At 35.1% G+C, this 21,670-nt stretch overlaps 1 protein-coding gene across 2 annotated transcripts in view; it reads left to right on the forward strand.

Annotated features, from left to right (window-relative positions):
• Positions 1–1,812: 1,812 nt before the first annotated feature.
• LOC127717485 (uncharacterized) overlaps positions 1,813–21,670 on the forward strand; it is a 42,242-nt gene continuing 22,384 nt past the window's right edge. Inside the window, exons 1-8 of one of the 2 annotated variants that reach the window (XM_052223152.1) lie at positions 1,813–2,156; positions 3,640–3,848; positions 4,735–4,824; positions 5,895–6,030; positions 12,023–12,131; positions 13,835–13,913; positions 14,864–14,941; positions 17,320–17,477. In XM_052223152.1, the coding sequence (XP_052079112.1) occupies positions 2,045–2,156; positions 3,640–3,848; positions 4,735–4,824; positions 5,895–6,030; positions 12,023–12,131; positions 13,835–13,913; positions 14,864–14,941; positions 17,320–17,477 (971 nt within the window). In that variant the 5' untranslated portion in view covers positions 1,813–2,044. The remainder of the gene's footprint in view (positions 2,157–3,639; positions 3,849–4,734; positions 4,825–5,894; positions 6,031–12,022; positions 12,132–13,834; positions 13,914–14,863; positions 14,942–17,319; positions 17,478–21,670) is intronic. The other variant, XM_052223153.1, reaches the window with a different exon arrangement.

Below are 21,670 nucleotides of genomic sequence, written 5' to 3' on the forward strand. Positions count from 1 at the left end.
CTCAGATTTTGTCACCTGAAAATAACTTCCATACTTGAGTATTTACATAAAGAGAAAAAATGTAATAATAACATGTCATTAATTCATTACTTCACTTTCATACCCAAGTACATCATTAAAAAAAACCGGTTGTCTCGCTTAGAATACTGCCATAAACGAGGCTGTTTTGTTTAGGCCCGTTATTGATTAGAAAATCTTCCACTTCAAATAAAGTTCAAAAGAATATCTTTCAAAAAATTACGGACAATAAACTCTAGTTTAAGTTTATTTCGGAAACAATCAACGATACGATCAACAACACGTGCTGATTTAGGATCGAATGGTGACTTTCAATTGGCTTTCAACGGGACACAAACAAATCAAACATTTTAAAATGTCAAGGTCTTATGAAGAGAAATAAAAGAAAAGAGTTCCAATGTCCCTCGCGTTGCACATATTTTATCCTTCCAAGGAACAAGGGCAATAACTAAATAAAACTTTTTTTTTTCTTTAAAACATTTTATAAATATCTTAGAGAAATGAAGGCTTCAGAGCAAATTCAATGCAATTTCCGTTATGAATGATATTTCCAAGGGTTATTCATAACTCGTTAAAAATATTTGATTAGCACTTTTTTTTTTAAAGTGTCAAAGTTATTGCTGATATAAACCTATGAGATAAATTTCATAAAATTCTGGCAAGATTTGTACACATGAGAGCGCTAACAATGCAATTTTCCAAATAGATCAATATTTCCATGGGACATAACTCTTTTACAAATAATTGATCGGCACTGATTTTTTAATTTGTCCGAGACATTGATAAAATAAATTTACAATATAAATTTCATAATCTAGCAGGAATTGTACACATGAAGGCGCTAACAATGCAATTTTTCATATAATCAATATTTCCAAGGGGCATAACTCTTTTAAAAATCATTGATTGGCACTGATTTTCGAATTCGTCCTAGAAATTGCTGATATAAATTTATGATATAAGTTTCATAAAAATCTGGCAAGAACTGTACAAGTGAGAGCGCTAACAAGACCGGACGGATGGACGGATGGACGGTATTTCTATGTTCCCCGCAACGCGTTGCGCGGGGGACAAAAATACGTCTCAACAAACCAAAAAGTGCAAATTTGTTATACTCAGAATATCCTGGGTAAATACTTTATGTCTCTACACTGCATTTGTATTCAAAGTGATATCACGAATATTAAAATAAGGAGATGTGGTATAATTGACAATGATAAAACTATCCATCAAAGATCAAGGGGCAAGGATTATTACAACTACAGGTCAATGTACGCTTTCAACAATGAGCAAAAACCATAACAATATATTCAGCTATAAAAGGCTCTGATCAGCAACTGTTTATTTATATTTGCTAGTCTCTATACCATTGTACTTTGGCTTTCGAAATTAAAGATGTATACAAAAAATGTTTCTTTTTAGGTGGTAAACAATCTGTTTTATCAATGCAATCGAAATATGTATTTGTTATATTGATAATAACGTGTTATCATCCATGAAAATAAGTGCCGCGTATGGAAAAAATGCTGATATACTTATTTTAATTTGTTAAAGTAGGGCAAAGTTATATTACGGTAACTGTCTGCAAGGTTGTAATTTATGATAAATTTTGAATAATGAAAATATCTGATATTTAATAAACCATTCAGTCGTACGTTAAAGTGTACAAATAACTTTTTTTTAAATTGAACAAAAGAACTAATAAGTTAACGAAGTCATTGTTTAATTGTTTTACAATATATGTTATTTAATCACGCCAACAATGGACGACCTATTTGAAACAAAAACGATGTGTAATCTTAACTAGGTGTTAGACGTAACTGAATTAGCAAAAATGTAAAGAATATTTCTTATTCCTTGTAAACCGTTTACAGTATATATATTATAGTTATCAATAATGGGATATGACAGGTTAACAAAACAATTTTGATGGCCGCAGAATGAGCTATTGTTGCAGAGTAGCTTTTGGATAAATAACGTGTTGATTTTTCGATGTATTTGATGGTTCGTGCTTTTCGCCTTAAAAATGACACTTCCTAACTTTTTGCCGATTGTCTTCCTCTTTTCTTGTCTTAATTTGGATTTTTCTGCAGTTAATTGTCTACACATGCCAGATTCATACAAATCTAACCATCAAGGTACAGTTATTTTTTGTACTTATTGTAATAAGTTGATAAGACAATCGTTCATACATGTCAATCTGTGTGTTCAAATATACGTATTGCACAATTAGTTTTGAGAGACAAAACGCACACAGGGACGTCAGTAGTTGTGGGTATCAAATGCACAACACATCAGTTGGAATGAGATGTTTTATCCGAAACCCCGTGTTGTAACCGTGCAACGCTCTCTGCACGTTAAAAAAAAACCCGTAACAATAGTTGAGGTCTCCATAAGTGGCCTACCTGTTCCACCACCAAATTCTGCCATATCTTAACGTTTCCCTTTTCTAGTGGCAATTCAAACTTCCTACCCTCAAATCTTGTCAACCACCTTTGCAATACCCTACATATTAAATGTATTGTTTTAGTTGTTCTCGTCCAGAACATGCATGAACTATTTGTCGCTGAACATTCAACAAACAACATTCAATCAATCGAAATAAGTGTAAACGTAATAAACTACCATAAGTGCGCATGAAATCTTTTTCTGATGACTTAAGATTAACTGTCGAACTTGCCAAATTTTGTAAAGTTGTTCTATCTGTTATGAGTTAGATAGATTCCGTCTGTTATAATTAGATTTGCCTTCCACTGCAAATTTCATAAAGCATGTACTTTATACAACTGCATATGTAACCATGTCATTCCATTCATCCCATTGTTAATGTATATATGTTTTTGTTGTTATTACTGTTTATATTCACATACCCCTCATAGGGTCTTGAAAAATAAAAGTTTCAAGTTTTCAAGTTTCACGATACTAAAAACTTGAAAAGGAAAATACACTATTTTTAAGTGTTTAAACTATTAATGCCTTGAAATAACAGTCAAAACAGTCAGCGGTTATCTTTCTTATTCCTTATATATATATATATATATATTCTATTCTATATTTTTTGGCACACTTTTCTGTCTCCTTTATTTGTTTGGTCCATTTTTATTTATTCTTTATTTTCATCCCATTATTTTCTATTTTGTTCCCAATATTCTCTATTTTGAAAAGCCTTTCCGGACCCTCATAAATGTCAGTTTGGTTTGATATACCAAAAAGAACAGCCAGAAAAAACAGCCAGAAAACAACACGGCAAAAAAAATTAAAGACAAAACAACAACCGACAAATCATTACACACAGGACTAAATATAGAGCAAAAAAATATACACAGGACTAAAAATAGAGCAGCACGATTCAAAGCAACCGAGATGTTAACTCAGTTTCTTCAGAAGGATAGACGGTTACTAAGAATCTAAATCAAACCTCATACCTTTGCTACGTAGACTTTTGAGAATTTTGAAATCAAGGTCACGGTAATATTTCAATGTTACAAGGTGTACAATCATTACTTAAATGACTTTTCAATGCTTAAAAAAAACGTTCACATGTTCCTTTTGGGTATTTTATGTATCATCACTTCAAACATTTCTATATATATAAACGTCCGAGATGTTTTTATTTTTCAGCTTATGTATCCTTTTCTTTTTCTTCTGATGCTTCAATAAGAGCAAAACGATCCACTGTACCTAGTCTTCCACGCAAACTGTCACCAAGATTCGTTTTCCAGGATGAACTAGTCAATCTTGATCTTATTACAAACACAAAGCTTTTAGCACTGCCACCTATCCATAGAAACATTAATGGGGAGATAATCAAAGATGCCGAAATAACTAAAGTACGTATTCATTTTTTTCAAATTTTCACTTAGTTTGTGTGTCGATAAAAAGTAAGAAGATATTAAAAGGAACAGTGACCTCGATAAAAATCAAATGGTAGTTCCCTTACATTGGACAATTATTCGGTTTCCTGTTTTCGGAGATTTCATGATAAAAATCTTAGATTTTGACTCAAAATAGTAATTTTTGGTGATAACATTTTGTCCGTTTCCGTAAACAATCATCATTGTTATCACAATGTGGGAAAATGTTCCGGTTTCCTATTCCTTTTAAAGGAGATTTTATGATAAAATCTTAGTTTTGTCTTTAAATATCAATTTTTTATTTATTTAAAACGATGGTTTTAACCAAAAATCATTTGTTACCACCACTTTTAACTTGGACTTTTAGTAAATGTATTACAAATATGATGACATCCTGGACACAAAAACACCCAAGTAGTTTCTAATGCACTTTTATTGATGTGTACGCCTTTCCTGCATAGATTGACTGGATCATTAGTTACCAGTCACTGATTAAAAACGCACATATTTCCAGGGATAAATATGAAAGCGAAATATTTTTATTTATATAACATAAACTGTTGACACAGAGATATGTCTCGCCTTTGTGCAATTTTGATATTATAATGCAATTGTTGAATCATAATGGCAAAACTTTAACATGTATCTATGCAAAACACGCAACGTTAATGAACCATGACTAAAGGTGCAGGGCCAAATAATCTCCATGAACATGTGCCAATGATAAAACAAATGCATATTACATATCATTGACTTACAATTAGCAGTTCACCTTAAACTGAACAAATCACAAACTTTGACAAATTATTAACACCGAAAACAAACACGTATAATGTCACATCTTTCAATTATTTTCTTGTAGTTACAACCAACGGAAAGATATTATCAAGATTTAAACAGAGGCGCATCATTTCATGTCGAATGCCAGGATCCATGTATTGATTATGCACTGGTAAGTGTGACCCATAATTTAGTAAAATAATTGAACCTCTTTTTTCCTTAGCGTATGGACCCAAGAAATCCCCCCCACTGTTTCGCCCAATCATTAGATACTTGAACCGACCCTGGGCTTTGTACTAATATATATTTAAACGTTTATTCAAAGGGAATAATACATAATACATAATAGTATATCATATGCATCATATATGACTTATATATACGGAAAGATAGTAATATACTGATCAATGAAAATATATCTACATTTTGATCTAGTATACAAACAGGAAGTGTAAATAATATGATAACCTGTTAGTTATCAGAAGTCGATATCAGTCAGTAAAAACTACAGGGAAATTTCTCAAATAATTCATAATCCTGTTTGCTTAAAATATTTTATAGATTAAAATAATTTCGGAGAACTTTATATCACATCATATAAAGGTAGTTCTAAAGTACTTTTAACGATTTTAAGAAACTTTAAAAAAAATGCTGGAACCTTAGATTTATAATAATTTCAAAATTTATCAACGGAACATTCAAGAACTATGTGTTTAAGGTCAGTGGCGAAGCACCCGATACTAAGCTTTAGGTACTCTCGGGGACTTATAGTTCACCAGCAGCAGTATCGACCCAGTGCTTGTAAGTAAATTTGGAGCATCCGAGGTGCTCTTCTGGATTGACCTTCATCAGGAAAGCTAAAAAGAAAAAGATTGAAAGCCAAGAATGTGTAAATATATTTACTGGAGGAAATACACAATCAAAAATGACAGTAACAGAATTAATATTTCCTTCAGCTTTGTCTGATCTCATCTCCATATAAAACTTACAATGTAGTCGTCTCAAACCTCAAACATATATTGTGCTTTCAATTAAAAAATTCATTGTTTCTTAAAACTTTAATTTGTTTAATATTAAATATTTCATTCCACGGACGAAATCAATTCGAATTAAATAAAAATTAAAAAGAAATATTGACACAAGTACATCGCTGTATTTTTTTCCTAAAATTGATTTGATTTAAGCATTATATTTACAAAACAGCATATAAAACATAAGAATAAAGAATTCCATTTTTTCCAGACTGGATCATTTACTCTAAGAGAAGAGACATATTTTGTATTTCCAACAAATACCACGAAACATACTACGAATAGAATCATTCACCGGATTACTAAACCAGATCCTTTACTGTCCTTTAATGATTTTATTGTAGAAGGTAGGTACAGATAAATTATCCCTTAGCTCAGCAAATACTTGTCACAAAATTACAGAACAGAAATCTGGAAAAGAATATCCTATATTTTATTTTGAAAGGCTTTAACAGTTAAACGCCCCTTAAGTTTCAGAGGACCCCTTGTCACAAAAAAGTAGATGGAAAAGCTAACAAGAAGCACTATTGTTTTCTGTGATAGCCTTTCAAGCCTATGATGTTGTTGTAAAATTGTTCACATTGCGTCGTGTCTAGGAATTACGATATATACTAGTATTATATGACTATAAAACGTCTGTTTCCTTATTGGCTGAAAACATAGAGAATCTTCTTTTTTAAAAGATTATATTCACAACGGGGGAAAATCATATGAGATTAATATAAGATTTGGAACAGACGTGTACCCATATACTAATTTATCTATTCAACATCAAAACGTAGGTTTATAACATCATGGTTATTCTCGTTTTGCTTCTTGATTTTTTCGCTGTTATTTTTTTAAGTTAGATCTATAATTTAATATTTCATTAACTTATAAAAGTTAGCAACTGCCAAAACAAATGATATATTTAGCATAAACACAAGGAGCAGCTAAATATCTTCAACAAATACAAGAACATTGAAGATGAATAAAAAAAGCCATAATAAAACCATTGTTTAATTTTGATATCCGTTCATACAATAATATATAAACCCAGAGATATGATATTCACCCTCGGCCGTTGTCCTCGATGAATATCATATCTCTGGGGTTAAAAATCATTGTATCAACCTCATCAAATGTCAACAATTGTATAACGTCGTGACAATGTTGAAAAAAAAACGTGACTGAGAACAATATGACAATCGTTTGTCTTGTTTGTTATTCTTCTTGTTTTCTCTAGTGTCATATGCATTACATAACACGCACATTGGGAATCGTAAACAATGTCAATATAACAAGCAAACAATGTTGAATCATTGGAATGTATCAGGTTTGATATATTGTCCTACGGATGAACATAAGATATATTTCAAGTTAAAAACCAACACAATGTTTTCTAAAGTGAGAAATGTAAAATAAGTGGCATGTAAATGGGAAAATATAATAGGAAGAAAGTAGACAACTACAACTTATTCACGTTTTTACATCTAAAGTCAACTCAGAGACGATTAGGTTGACATATTAAATAGACACTTTTATATTGTAACATATGGTATTCCAAACTCGTGGTGTCATGTTTTGTTTTTGTTAGGTTGCGCCCTTAATAAACGTGTACTCCAAGTCTCATTTCACTCATACCATAAGCATAGCATGTATAATGATCGCACTTTTTGCCTTGATTTACAATCATTGTTCTTAAGAACAGTCTATGATAAATATGTTGCAATATATGGAACTTAAGGCTGTGCAATATTTTTCGGAATCATAAAGTTTACTTTACCCGAACAAGAAAGTCACCAACTTTGTCTTTAGTATGTTTCGATGTTTAACTTAAGGAACACTATTTGAGCCTCACTTTTGCCTGTCGTTGACGAACAACCGATTTTCAAAGTGTCATTTTCACCAATACATACACTACATGGAGCAATAAAGTTTAGCTGCATTGTTTTCTGGCACAATAGCAAATTTCCTTCCATAGATAAAACATGTATAGCATGATTGTTACAGTCAGTGATGACTATATGACCTTGGGAGGTCGTAGCTATTCCTTCAGGGTTAAATTTGTTCCATCCACCGTTTACCTCTGGATTTCCTATATAACTCCATTTCACTAAGCCGTCATTACCAAGAACAGCAACTCTTCCAGAGTTATCGGCCGTGATAATGTCAGACACACAGATGTCGCCGTTGATATTCGTTGTTATACGGTACGGACATGTAAATAACCTGCGTTTGTCTTTGTCGTATTCAAAATTAAACTTTACTTTCCTGTCCATACCAAGCTTTTTAATTCCTCTTCGAGATGTTTCAGTTATTGGAAAGGTTGAGGCATTTTCCTGGAATCCTACTAAAATATCGTTTTCTTTCGTTATATGAATTCCTAATGGAAGAAATGGTGATATATTTGACAATGGTTTTAATTGTCCTTTCGTAGTTAACATTGTAAGAGTATGATTACTGTAAATTGACAATAGATATCCTTCATCATTGACCAGTTTCGCTATGTCATACACTTTAACGCCGTTCAATTCTTGAATTAAATCTATTTCGTCATTGACTTTCACTTTTTGAAGTATTTTTTCTTGGGGGTTATGGATCCAAAGAATATCCCCATCTTCAACTAGTCCAACAACGGCAGGGAGATCGGTTGTAAGTACTTTAGTGACGTCCATAGTCAAAGCAAGTTTTGTTCCTTTTTTGTCTATATTTTACATTATCCAACTGTTTTATCCTTAATCTACTACAATATATATCACTCCGTTATCTAAGTTGCACTTGACGTAATATATGGGTTTTAAATTTTGAATTTAAATTTAAATTTAACGACCTTGTACCGCGTTCGATCCTATACTGAGCAACACAACGTATGAAACATTGATTTAAAATTGTTTTCGTTTCCTAGATTAATCAAAACTGAAACTTTTAAACGGAAATAAAGTGGTATAACATATCTTCTCTAGAGTTTTCATCCATTTTGTTATAATTCTATACATGATTGTTTATCATGTATCGTTTTGACTTACTGAAACCACCTATTAACAATAGAAGTGATACTCCGAGTAGAAATGCGAAACAACAATTTTATTTGTACTACTAATAAAATGATATTAGTTATACTCAACGATCAATAACAGGAAAAGATAAATTATAAGAAACTGAACAATCTTTAATTCTGAGAAAATGATATTCAAATCTTTTTTATTCAGTTCAGTAGAATGAATGTTGTTTATTCAACGTCCAGCGGCAAATATTGCATGCATAATCAGGACGACAAGTACAGTAAAAACAAAAACTTAAACATGATGTAGAATAAAATATTAGTATAATACTTTTTGGTGTCGATTGTACATGTACTTTAAGTTTTCTTCTACTGATTTTACCTGTACTTTAATTTCTGTTTATACTGATTGTACATGCACTGCAATGATATCACACACATAGAGATATAACTATTAATTCAAAAAATAAGAAAAAGGTACTTGCAAATCTTTATACTGACACAGTGGTATATGCTTTGTACCAATTGTGTTTGTATTGCTTGTCTTAGCGTCATTAGACATTTTGATGTAAGACAGATTTTTTTCTGCAAACAAGAATGACTAATTCTTTTGTCAACGAAAAATATCTTTTCCCAAATTGTTCAAGAATTGCCGCTAAACAAATATCAGAATTTTTCTTGATCTGAATTGGGGTGAATTTATACCTTAAAAATAAACGTCCAGCAGTGAATTGATCAATCAATCAATTAACCAATCAGGTAATCAATTAACCATTTACTTATTTGATATGCATATTAATCATTAGCTTCATTATTTAATCACTCCGCCACTCAACAAATCAATGAATCAGCAGTTTTATCAATTAGTCTGCAAATCAATCTTTTCATAATCTTTCAACAACTAAATCAATTAGCTCTCCCTCCATCACGTATGCAATGCGGATAATTTCTTCATCGCGTAACATAAACACGGCACTGAGTATACAATGTTTATATATAACAACCGATTGAGTTTGAAAATGGAAAATCTTTAATTTACAACATGCAATAACTAAACCATTGATGGACTTTACATGCAAAGAATTTTAATGACCCATAAATAAGTTTACTATACAACGTTCCCTTTAAAAGTGGAATTTGTAAAGAATTTAAACAGGTAATCATGTCTGTTGTGGTATAATATTATTAATTGTTAATATGAAATGATTGAGAATTAAATAGATCGTCAAAAGTTCAAAAAGATTAAATTTGAGTGATAAACATGTGTAACAAAGGGTTTTGGTCTACTTTAATCATTTATTATTGACAGTGAAAACGTAACTAATATGTATGGTATGTATTAGGGAAAACCTTAACCGAGTCGCTGTCGAGAGAAAACTGATGTGATTTTATCTTAAAAAAAAGTCGGAATTTGTCAAAAATGATATAGAAATATGAAAATAAAGATATGTGGTATGATTGCCAATGAGACAAATGTTCAAATGAAGTGGATGTAAGCAATTATAGGCAGCAGTAAGGCCTTCAACAATGGGAAAACCCATACCGTATGGTCGGCTATAAAAGGCCCCAACATAAAAAATATGAAACAATTCAATTGAGAAATCTAACGGCCTAAGTTATAACAAAACAATTTACAAAAAACAAATATGACAGACATGAACCAACCGCAACCACTGAATTACAGGATCCTGACTTGGGACAGACACATAAAGAATGTGGCGGGGTTAAACATGTTTGTGAGCGCTCAACCCTCCCTCTAGCCTGGGACAGTGGTGTAACAGTACAACATAAGAACAAACTATAAAAATCAGTTGAAAAAGGCTTAACTTATCAGATGGATACAAATAGAAATACATCTAACAAAAACACAGAGTGGACGTGGTACTTATACATCCCCTCAACAAAAAGACACTAAGACAGATTGTAGTACCGTGAAAGTAAATATGTGTAATATTTAGTATGGTTTTAATTTACTGATAACAAAATCAATATTTATACCAATAAAAACAATATTCAAAGATTTAATTACAGTGTTGAATAGGTAAACTTTAAAATAAAATTGTTTAATGGATTGATAAGTTTACCCGGATCATATCCGGACTCGGTTTACAACATCACCGTAAAATTTAGGATGTGCTATACCGTTTGAAATAAGTTTTCTACAGGTACAGCCAAACTTGCAGACCAAATCTTTTTATCTATGGAGGAATTTAGTAAAGGTTTTAAGTAATTTGTGGTAACGAAATTCCTGACTTAATAATTTACCAATAATACATAGATTACGCTCATTGAAATCCAAAACGTCACTACAGACACGAGCATAGCAAACGAATTGGGATATATAAACACCGTAAGACGGTGCGAAAGGAACATCACCGTCCAAAAAGGGAAAATTAACAATAGGGAAAGAAAAATCATCCCTTTTGTCGTAAATTTTTGTGGAGAGTTTCTGGTGTAATACTGAAATATCTTAATCTAGGAAAGGACAGGTATTGCTGTTAATATTTGATTTATTTAAAGTAAGTTCCTTTGGGTAAATTTCAGCAGTATATTTAGAGAATTCTTGATTATTTAACGAGATAACGGTAAGTGTTGTTGATTTCATCAATTAAATGGAATTTAGACGGTTCTTTACTGCCTTTGGCCATAAACTGCGATTCATAACAGTTAAGGAATAGGTCTGCTATTAAAGGGGCACAACTGGTGCCCATAGGAATGCCTACTACCTGTCGATAAACTTTATTGCCGAAACGTATATAAATGTTGTCAAGGAGAAAACTTAGTGCTTTAAAAAACCCTTCACGGAAATAAAAACTTAAAACTTAACAAATCTTTGATGATATGAACTAGGTTTGCTGTCTCAATATTGATGTTTATCCCACATTTCCTTTTACTCATAAACAAATAGATTGTAAAAAAGAAATTAGAGCTATTTTTTTTTATTAATGCTAAACAGATCGAAAAGACGAACATCGCAAAAAATAAAACTTGAATTGTGATAAATGATACTGAAGCAATGTTCTGCTTCAACACCTACACCAATCGCGTGAGATCTCGTAAACACCTACACCAATCGCATGAGATCTCGTATCATTGCCGCTTGTCAAAAATTCTCAATAACAGAAAACTAGTATGCTAAAAATATAAGATCTCGTTACAAAACAAATATATATACAACACACGCATGTAGTGTAATGGATAGCGGTAGTCTTACTATGTTTGGAAATTAAACGTTTATTTTACTGGGCTTAAAAAACAGTAAGTAACGCGAGGCTCGGTGAGTTTAAACTTCAAATCAATCCGTGAGATTCGTGTAACTTGACATATTTTTACAAGCTGCTTTCCATTCATTTTAGGTAATGTTTCTCACAATAGTCAAGCAGAAAATAATCAAAGATTCAAAAGACAAACATTTAGATATGCCATAGAAATATTTCTTGTAATAGATTATTCAGTTTTTAAATTGTAAGTATTTATGATAGTATATTAGGGAACAACCATTTAACTTCAAGGGGGAGGGGGGGGGGGGGTATGGGGGCGGTTATGATTTTCTCCTAAAAAAAATATTCTGATCCCCAATTTGATGAAAAAAATATTGTGGTCAAGAAGATGTCAAAAAAATATTCTGAATCCCATTTTCCCCATACCTTATAGTGTTAAATTTTGAAAAAAATAATTTGATTTATAGCGTCGAAAAAAACTTTTTAAAAAATGTTCGCGCAAAATGCTCCCTTAAAACTTAGTTTGCTATATATCTGTTAAATATATCATTGACAGACCTTCTTCTATATTCACTTAACGTACTTTTATTTATACGGTTATACAATTCTAGTATAGTTGTTCAATCATTGCGTCTGGTTTTTTTTTTTGGGGGGGGGGGGAGAATAGTTTCTTTTGTTTCTCTGCATTGTGCTGTTTCTTTTGGGTCTTGTACAAGATCGTATCTTTCCGTGCTGTTTTTGATGTTTTTGATGTTGCTGTATGAAATCTTCTTTATGAAGAATATATACCAAAATTAAACAACAGGAAATTTCTTTCTTAATTCTTTGGTATTAGGTGTTAATGGTAAATCTTTGATAGTTTACAATCAACATGAACCGTACAAGACAGAACACCACCGAAACATTGGCTACACGGAATGAAATCAATCAACATGAACCGTACAAGACATGTCATCACCGAAACATTGGCTACACGGAATTAAATCAATCAACATGAACCGTACAAGACAGGACACCACCGAAACATTGGCTACACGGAATTAAATCAATCAACATGAACCGTACAAGACAGGACACCACCGAAACATTGGCTACACGGAATTAAATCAATCAACATGAACCGTACAAGACAGGACACCACCGAAATATTGGATACACGGAATTAAATCAATCAACATGAACCGTACAAGACATGACACCACCGAAACATTGGCTACACGGAATTAAATCAATCAACATGAACCGTACAAGACATGACACCACCGAAACATTGGCTACACGGAATTAAATCAATCAACATGAACCGTACAAGACATGACACCACCGAAACATTGGCTACACGGAATTAAATCAATCAACATGAACCGTACAAGACATGACACCACCGAAACATTGGCTACACGGAATTAAATAAATCAACATGAACCGTACAAGACATGACACCACCGAAACAGTACACGGAATTAAATCAATCAACATGACCCGTACAAGACATATCACCACCGAAACATTACACGGAATTAAATCAATCAACATGAACCGTACAAGACATGTCACCACCGAAACATTACACGGAATTAAATAAATCAACATGAACCGTACAAGACATGTCACCACCGAAACAGTACACGGAATTAAATCAATCAACATGAACCGTACAAGACAGGACACCACCGAAACATTGGCTACACGGAATTAAATCAATCAACATGAACCGTACAAGACATGTCACCACCGAAACATTACACGGAATTAAATCAATCAATATGAACCGTACAAGACATGTCATCACCGAAACATTGGCTACTCGGAATTAAATCATATGACATACGTGCAACAGATAATATCAAAATCTAAAATAAGAAAAACCCTTAATATAAACATTATACTGTTGAATTGTATAGCTTATCATGAAGTTTTTTTTCAAATATTGATTTTCTTTTTCAGTTGGATGGACGAAAGTGGACAGAATAAAACACTTGCTATGGAAAGAATTAACACATATTATGCATTCATGATTAATGGGGTAAGATAATAAGCTAAAAAGACTCGGACAGCAACCATTTTCTAAGAAATCTGACGGAATGAAAGTGGTCTGAGATTAAACAAAATAATGCTCATTTCTAACACATTTTAGTACTTGGTTTTGCATCTTTTCCCCTGTGTTAGACAAAATTCATATTAAAATTGACTTTCAAGATAAATAAGGTTTTGCTATCCAAATGAAGAAGAATTTGAAAACGGGAATAAGCTTGATAACCAAACGGGACTTAACTTTAAAACGGAACGGTTATTATCTTTATAACCAAAAAGGGACTTACCTTCATAACGAATCGGGAATAAACTATATGCATGTAACCATATCGACACCTGCATTTAAGACCAAGAGGGATAGGGACTAAGCTTTAAAACTAAACGGGACTTAGATTTATAACCAAACGAGACTTAGCTTTATAACAAAAACTAGACTTAGCTTTATAACCAACGTGACTTAACTTTATACCCAAACAGGACATAGCTTTATAACCAAAACGTGACTTAACTTTATAAACAATCGGTACTTAGTTTATAACCAAATTTGGACTTTAAAAATCAAGGGGCAACTTTGATTCAGTTTGTGACCTTACATAAATTTTTACTTATATGTACGATGAGCGAGATGCAAAAAATTGTATTATTTGCTTAATAGATAAAATTACCAATAACAAAAACTAAATGAAAATAACTGCTTCTCGGAGTGAAGCATGGAAGAAAAATCGGAAGTTGTAGAAAAACAGACAACATCATGACAACAAAAGACAAACAGACAAACAACAGTCGAAAACATTACACAGAAAACACATGATTGAGAAACACGAACCTAACCTAAAACACCGGGGGGTAAATGAATTTAATGATATATCATATAATCTGCATATTTTTAATTAACTTTATCTTTTAGTGGTCGTCATATTTAAATAATCATTGATATTTCAGGTAGACATACGATTCAACAATTTACCAAACGCACCCTTTTCAATAGGATTAACATATATAGGTATCTATATCTCCGAGGTAAGTGCAACAAGGTTCATTTTGCATCCATTACACATGCCGCGAGTGTCCCATGAAAAAAATATGAAGCGTCTATCGATAAATACCTCTGGGGACAATCTTTTTAAATTAACTTGCTGTATAAAGTTAAAAGCTTTTCAGCCTTTTAATGAAAATTTTCCCGCAACTGTTGATGAACAAGATGAAGAATAGAGAAATAAGCGCCGTACCTTTGGTATATCGGTTATTTTCCAATATTTCATGGATATTATTTCATGTACATATTATTTCCTTTCCATGTCGAAATCACCGCAGCATGAAAATAAAACGACAGTATGATAAAGTTTTTTTAAGGTTGTTGGGTAGTGTTACTTTTTCTTCACATTTTCCCTTTTTGTTGTGATTGGGTTAATTTTTAGATATAAAATGCATTACCCTGGTTAAATCTTTGACCTTGAACAGGAACTGACAAAATTTCCCAGCATTCCAATAAATTGAGTGTGTATATTATTGGATCGATACCTATAATTATGTTAAGAAGCTAAAGTAATCTGTACATGTTCATTTGGCATAGTATCCGCCAAGACTCGACGTTAGCTGATGCACTTACAATGCATTTTACACCCAATACATTTAGATATAGGGTAGACTATCATTTTAACATCGGAAGATACCACAAGGACAATCAAAATCTTAAATCGAAGAAAACCCGACATTACCTTGACGAAAAACGACGAAAGACACAATGTCAGTCTACAAAACAATACAACATAGAAAACTAAAGACCAAGCAACATTGACCTCAACTTAATTCGATGGGATCTCAGTTGCCTAAGACAGATAAGCTGATCCTTGCTCAACATGCGGCACCTGTAGTGTTGCTCATAGAACGTGCAGTTTTGATAAACTCGTTTCCATTAATTCTAGTCGATTATCCCAGTGTGTCACATCTTATACATGTATTGTGCATTGTTACGGTTTTTCCCAGAACATTTCGCTTGTTCTACTACTTCAAGATTTTAACTTAAGTTAATTATAATATGACGTCTTAATGACGATAAATTTTCACTTTTGTTCTCGTTCTAGGAACAACAAAATTATTTAGTTTGTAAAATTATTTCCGTACTCCATGTATACCTTACAACACAATTATTTTTATTTACCTGTGTACGTTATTTTATTTGGCGGCATTTTGTCAAAGGTTATGGTTGTCTTTCTGATATTGTTTTAAATCTAACCCCTTGTTTTATCAATTTTGTATTTACATTGTGCCATAGATCAAATTTATTCGTTCAGTGTATGTTCACTTGTTTTTGTTAATATGTCTTTTGATTGAGTTAAGCCATTTCAATTGATATTTTATAGTATGTCTTTCTGTGTTGTGATGTTACACTATTGTTTCAGGTAGGGTGAAGGTTGGCGCCTATTAAAGCGTGTAAACCCGCTGATTGCACCTGTTCTAAGTCAGGAACTTGGTGTTCAGTGGTTGTCGTTTGTTGATGTGGTTCATAAGTGTTTCTCGTTTCTCGTTTTTTATATAGATTAGACCGTTGGTTTTCCTGTTTGAATGGTTTTACACTAGTCATTTTTGGGACCCTGTATAGGTTGCTGTTCGATGTGAGCCTAGGCTCCGTGCTGAAGGCCGTAACTTTGACCTATAATGGTTTACTTTTACAAATTGTAACTTGGATGGAGAGTTGTCTCATTGGCACTCATACCACATCTTCTCATATCTTTTAAAGCGGACAAGACTTGACGTGAAAACGAAAAGAAAGCAGATATTATAATTGAATTCTATTCTTTAACCTTTTGTGTTAAGTCTAATGATTAAAAAGAAAGGTTCCAATAATATGCTTTAAATGACAGGTCACACATTTAAGAAAGCATTGTGTTCGTTTTCGACGAATGAGTTTTATTATCTCTTTGGTGTCGATCTTTTCCCCTCTATTTATGAGTATACATAATACACAAAAAGGATGACAAGGACTTAAAATATCAAACATTACAATAACACGTCAAAAAGAGGCGAAGGATACCAAAGTGACATTCAAACTCACAAGTCGACAGTACACAAAAACACAACATAGACAACCAAAGACTAAGCAACACGAACCCCACCAAAACTGGGGGTGATCTCAGGTGCTCCGAAAAGGTAAGCAGATCCTGCTCCACATTTGACACCTGTCAACACTCGACTCTTTTGAGAACAAATATAGGCGTATAATCAAAGACAAGATACAACAAACAACATGTGCATATAGTCTAACTTTGTACAGGCAGAAAATGTACTGAATTTCCACCAGGTTTACATGAGAACAGATCTCCCCTTTTCCCTCTACAATGTTTTTTTTTAATTATTCATAAAATAAGCGTTAATAAGTTGCCTTTATTTATTACAAGACACCAAGTGATTCATACTGGACAGAAAACAGAAAGATAACACAGCCTTCAGGTGAAGATAGAATAGAGCCAGATACAACTTTAGCAATATTCAGCAACTGGGTTCAACAGAATTCCCAATCATTGTCAAACCCAGATCATACCATGTTGTTCACAAAGTAAGTGAATTTAGGAAAAGATATATTGAATTTTTTTCTTTATTAGCAAGAAGTATCGGTATTAACATAAGTAAATGAACTACATGGTGACACAGAGAACGTTGATGTTCATTGTTTCTTCGGATGACACATGTTTGGACACAAATAACACGCATTTCTGTGAAAATATGTACACTGAAGTCAATGTTGAAAATACAAACAATACTGTAGCATTACAGTCATACAATATCTACGGCTCCGAGGTTATAAACCTATATATTGGGAAAAAGGTCGAATTGAAATGTTCCATTTAAACCATGCTGTTTAGAACATGTATGTTGATGAAGAATCGCCGGAGGAGGCAGTTACCGCCGTTTATATCAGGGATACAGATCTGGGGGTATAAAAAAACGCCTGCTAGTCTTTTTTTCCTTGGGGGGGGGGGGGGGGGTCCGGGGGGGGGGGGGGGCGGGGCAATCAAAATATGAATGCAAATATTAACAAATTGTCCTTTAAGTGCAGTTTTATCAGTAAAAGTTTAAAACCAATCAGAAGAGTAAAGTTATGTAAGACAAAGAAGCCAAAGGTTTCTAAAAAGAGCAGCCATAAACGTAAAATGTCAACTTTTTACTTAAAAGTGTAAAGAAACCTTATTCCTAGTCAAATATTTTCTAAGTAACTCGCGGGCTGAATGACAATATTAAATGCGACATCATGTCACAAGTCTAGTACTATTTAGTGTTGTACAGTACGAATCAAAAATATGTTGTGATCCCGAGTATATCTAAAGACCGATATATACCTTGGATGGGATTGCTCTTCTGTAGAATATGTCGTCTGTATAGCCATTTAGTTCATTACCGGAAGAGAGGGATTTCTGGGTAGTTCTTCGGACATCTCTAGATGGTCTGTCTGATGACCTAAAACTAACCCTATGAACACTACACTCCCCCCAGTTTTATTAATAAGGCCCTCTCTACTGAGGTGGGCCCTGTGAATTTTGCCAAAAATTAACAAAATACGGAAATCATACCAAATTTAGAGAAAATAAGCATCAATTTATAATAAACAGTATACACCCTATCCCCTAACAATTTTTAAAAAGTATACAACCTATCCCCCAACCAGACCCTTTGTATCCATGGGTCTACTGATACACTAAAATTTAGTGCAATGGGTTCCCAACAAATTGGGAACCCAGACAACTGTAAATTGTTCTTCTCTGGATCGTATGCCACCTCTTCCCTGTCTTTATACAAACTAAGACCGGGCCACTTAGTGGCTGCATGTCCTCTTTATAGTTGGACCCAGTAGGTTGTGCTGATCCATTCTCCATCGTGAAGAGTTTGATCTCATTTTTCCTCACTTGCACTGTATTTATACCTTTGTTAAGGTAGGGAATTCCAGGATCCCACTGTCTTCTGTTGGGACCTGATCTAACTGTGACATTGCTCACACAAAAGACTGGTGTCCCACTGTCTACTTGTGGCGGCTGCAGATTAAAATAGCTAGTGCCCACATTATCTGCTTTAAAAAGTGACCACAAACTCAACCTTGGGTTTTCTGGATTAACGGATGCAGATAATAAGTCCTTGTCACATAAAGATTCTATACTAATGACTGTTCCTTTGTTGATTGGACTGTTGTTTTTAGTTGTGGCCTTTTTGTTAATTGCTCCCGTGGAGGACCCTGTAGCCTTTCTGTCAATTTCTCCAGTTGAGGAAGGGTCCACAAAAGTGATGGGTGTGCGACCTTTTTCAGTATTGTCAGTCATTCTGCCGTCAACTAAAGGAGTAGGACATGTCGAACCCTTATATTGCGGGCAAACTGTGACTATCTTCTCATCACTGGCTCTTTCTACCAAAGTGGTATCTGCCTCATCATCTGAGGTGGAGTCCCAACTTTCTTGGGTCTCCTCACATTTGCGAAAGTTGTCTCTGTTGTGGCAGCACATGTGAATGCTACTGCTATTCTCAATTGCCAAGATAGCTCCTTTCGGTTCCCTCCTAATATTGGCTACTGGACCCTCCTTATCCACTGTGAGCATTGCTGAATCAACTAAGTTGCCTTGGGGCCCCTCACATGTCTCTACTAATGGTATGGATGGGGTATCCATCATCAAGGAATACCCCTGGTTGGCCCTTATTTTACAAAGACCACTGTCTGTGTCCTGTATTAAAGTGAACCTCCTGTCCACATCATCCTCAATCAGTTTATGAATATCAGGTATGGAGTACCCGGCAAAGCCTGGGTCCCTTTTAAGGATTTCCTCCACCAACAAATACCCACCTGGGAGAAGGATGTGGTCCAACTCCAGCGCACCATGCCTCAATATGTTTGCAAGACATTTTAATAAGTAGCAGTCCAATTTGCCTGAAAGAGCTGCATCCCTGTCAGAATTGGAGCACTGCTCTGACTCAATCTCTGCTCTAACCCTCACCGACACACTGGGTTCTCTGTTCCCCTCTCTGTCCCTGGCACCTACCCCTGGGCCCACCATAGCCATCTCCGCTACTCTGCCTTGGGGTACAGACTCAACTACTGAGAGGCCTAACTTCATTTGCGGGGACACACTCCGGCCTCCTGAGTAGTCCCGTTTAAGTTTAATGGTCCTGTTGCAGTTCTGCTTAACTGATTTATCAAGGCAACAGTTTTATCCCTCCCCTGTAAATCCAGACAGTCTCTCCCAACATGTCCAGGCCTCAAACAGTGGTAGCACACTCCCTCCAATAGAGGCCCTCTATCAGTGGAGGGACTCCCTGAGACGGACTTACCTCCAAAGTTTGGGCATTCCATTTTGAAATGGCCCCTCTCCCCACAGTGGTGGCAACTTTCTGTCCCTGTCTGTCTGCCAGGTGAACAGCTTCCTGCCATGGGGCTTGTGAGGAGTTGCTTGAATTGGTCCATCATGTCGTCTAATTTTTCATGGACTTGATCAAGTTTGTTTTCAAACTTCTTATCGGACTTTTCTAACTCCACTTTCCATGTACTGACTGGAGCCCTCTAAAGGGCCATGGTAGCCCTTTCAGGGGACCCCTGATACTCATGGAAGGCCTCAGGGTGGTCTTCATACTGCCCATCAGTTACCTGCCTAACTTCACGCCGATTTGGCTTGCCATATATTGCCTGGGTGTTATGTTGGAATAGCCGTATTTTATCTATGGCCTCCTCAATACTTTGGGGCTGAAGGTTAGAGACTTGCACCCCCAACTGTTTGTTTTCAATACCCTGGCACAGCCGTGTTATGGCTTGCTCGTACATGTAATCGTCAGGAAGGTTTCTAAATGCCCTGGTCGCTAAGGACAACACCCGATCAGCCCAGTCCTCAACAGACTCCTCAGGGGCTTGCCGGGCATTGTTAAACTGGACCCGGGCAGTCTCGGGGAGCGCCTTGAAACCAAAACGCTTGCGTAGCTTCTCCACAAGCTCCCTATAACTGACCTCCTGGTCTCTTTCTGTTATGAGGGCATAATACTCACTGGCTTTTCCCTCAAGACGCCAGCAAAGTTGGTCCTTGCATTCTTGTGGACCCCATTCACAAACCTCCGCATACCTTGCAAATTTTGTGAAAAAGGCCTGCCAGTTGCCCTTCCCGTCATACTTAATATTTTTTGGGGCATTGGTAACTTTAGAGACGCCACCTGAATTTCCTTGTGCCCCACCTCTGCTGTCGGGTCCCCTTGTGTTTTCCCTAGGCCTATCCTCAATATATGGTACTTGGTAGGCCTGTTGCCCATAGCTCCCCCCTGCGGTGACCCCTTGAATATACTGGTTCTGGGGTTGCCTATCCCCATAGGCACGGGATGGGGTCTGCCTTTTGTCCTCACCCCTATTGTCTTGCCTCTCTCCATAGATTTGTGATGGGGCCTGCCTTGTGTCTTCCCCCTAATTGTCTTGCCACTTGCCATACCTACTGCGGGGTGTCTCATACTGTACCCCACCAGTGTGAGCTGGTTGATTACAGGGTGCTGACCCCTGACCTGCATAGTTGCTTATGTGACCCATGGGGTATGAAGGTATTTCCCCATAGGTCGGTTTATTTTTGTCCCACGCACTGTCTTTACCTGGCAAATACGGCTTGTTCCTAATAATACCTCTGTGGTGAGGGGGATAACCCTTTTTTGGGTCACCAATATGGTGACTCCACTCTTTTTTCTGCAACTGTTCCCTGTAGCCCCCGTCCCAATTCCCTGTGGGTTCGGGTCTAGCTTTAG

Source organism: Mytilus californianus, unplaced genomic scaffold (assembly GCF_021869535.1).
Source record: "Mytilus californianus isolate M0D057914Y unplaced genomic scaffold, xbMytCali1.0.p SCAF_10, whole genome shotgun sequence".
Taxonomy (NCBI): domain Eukaryota; kingdom Metazoa; phylum Mollusca; class Bivalvia; order Mytilida; family Mytilidae; genus Mytilus; species Mytilus californianus.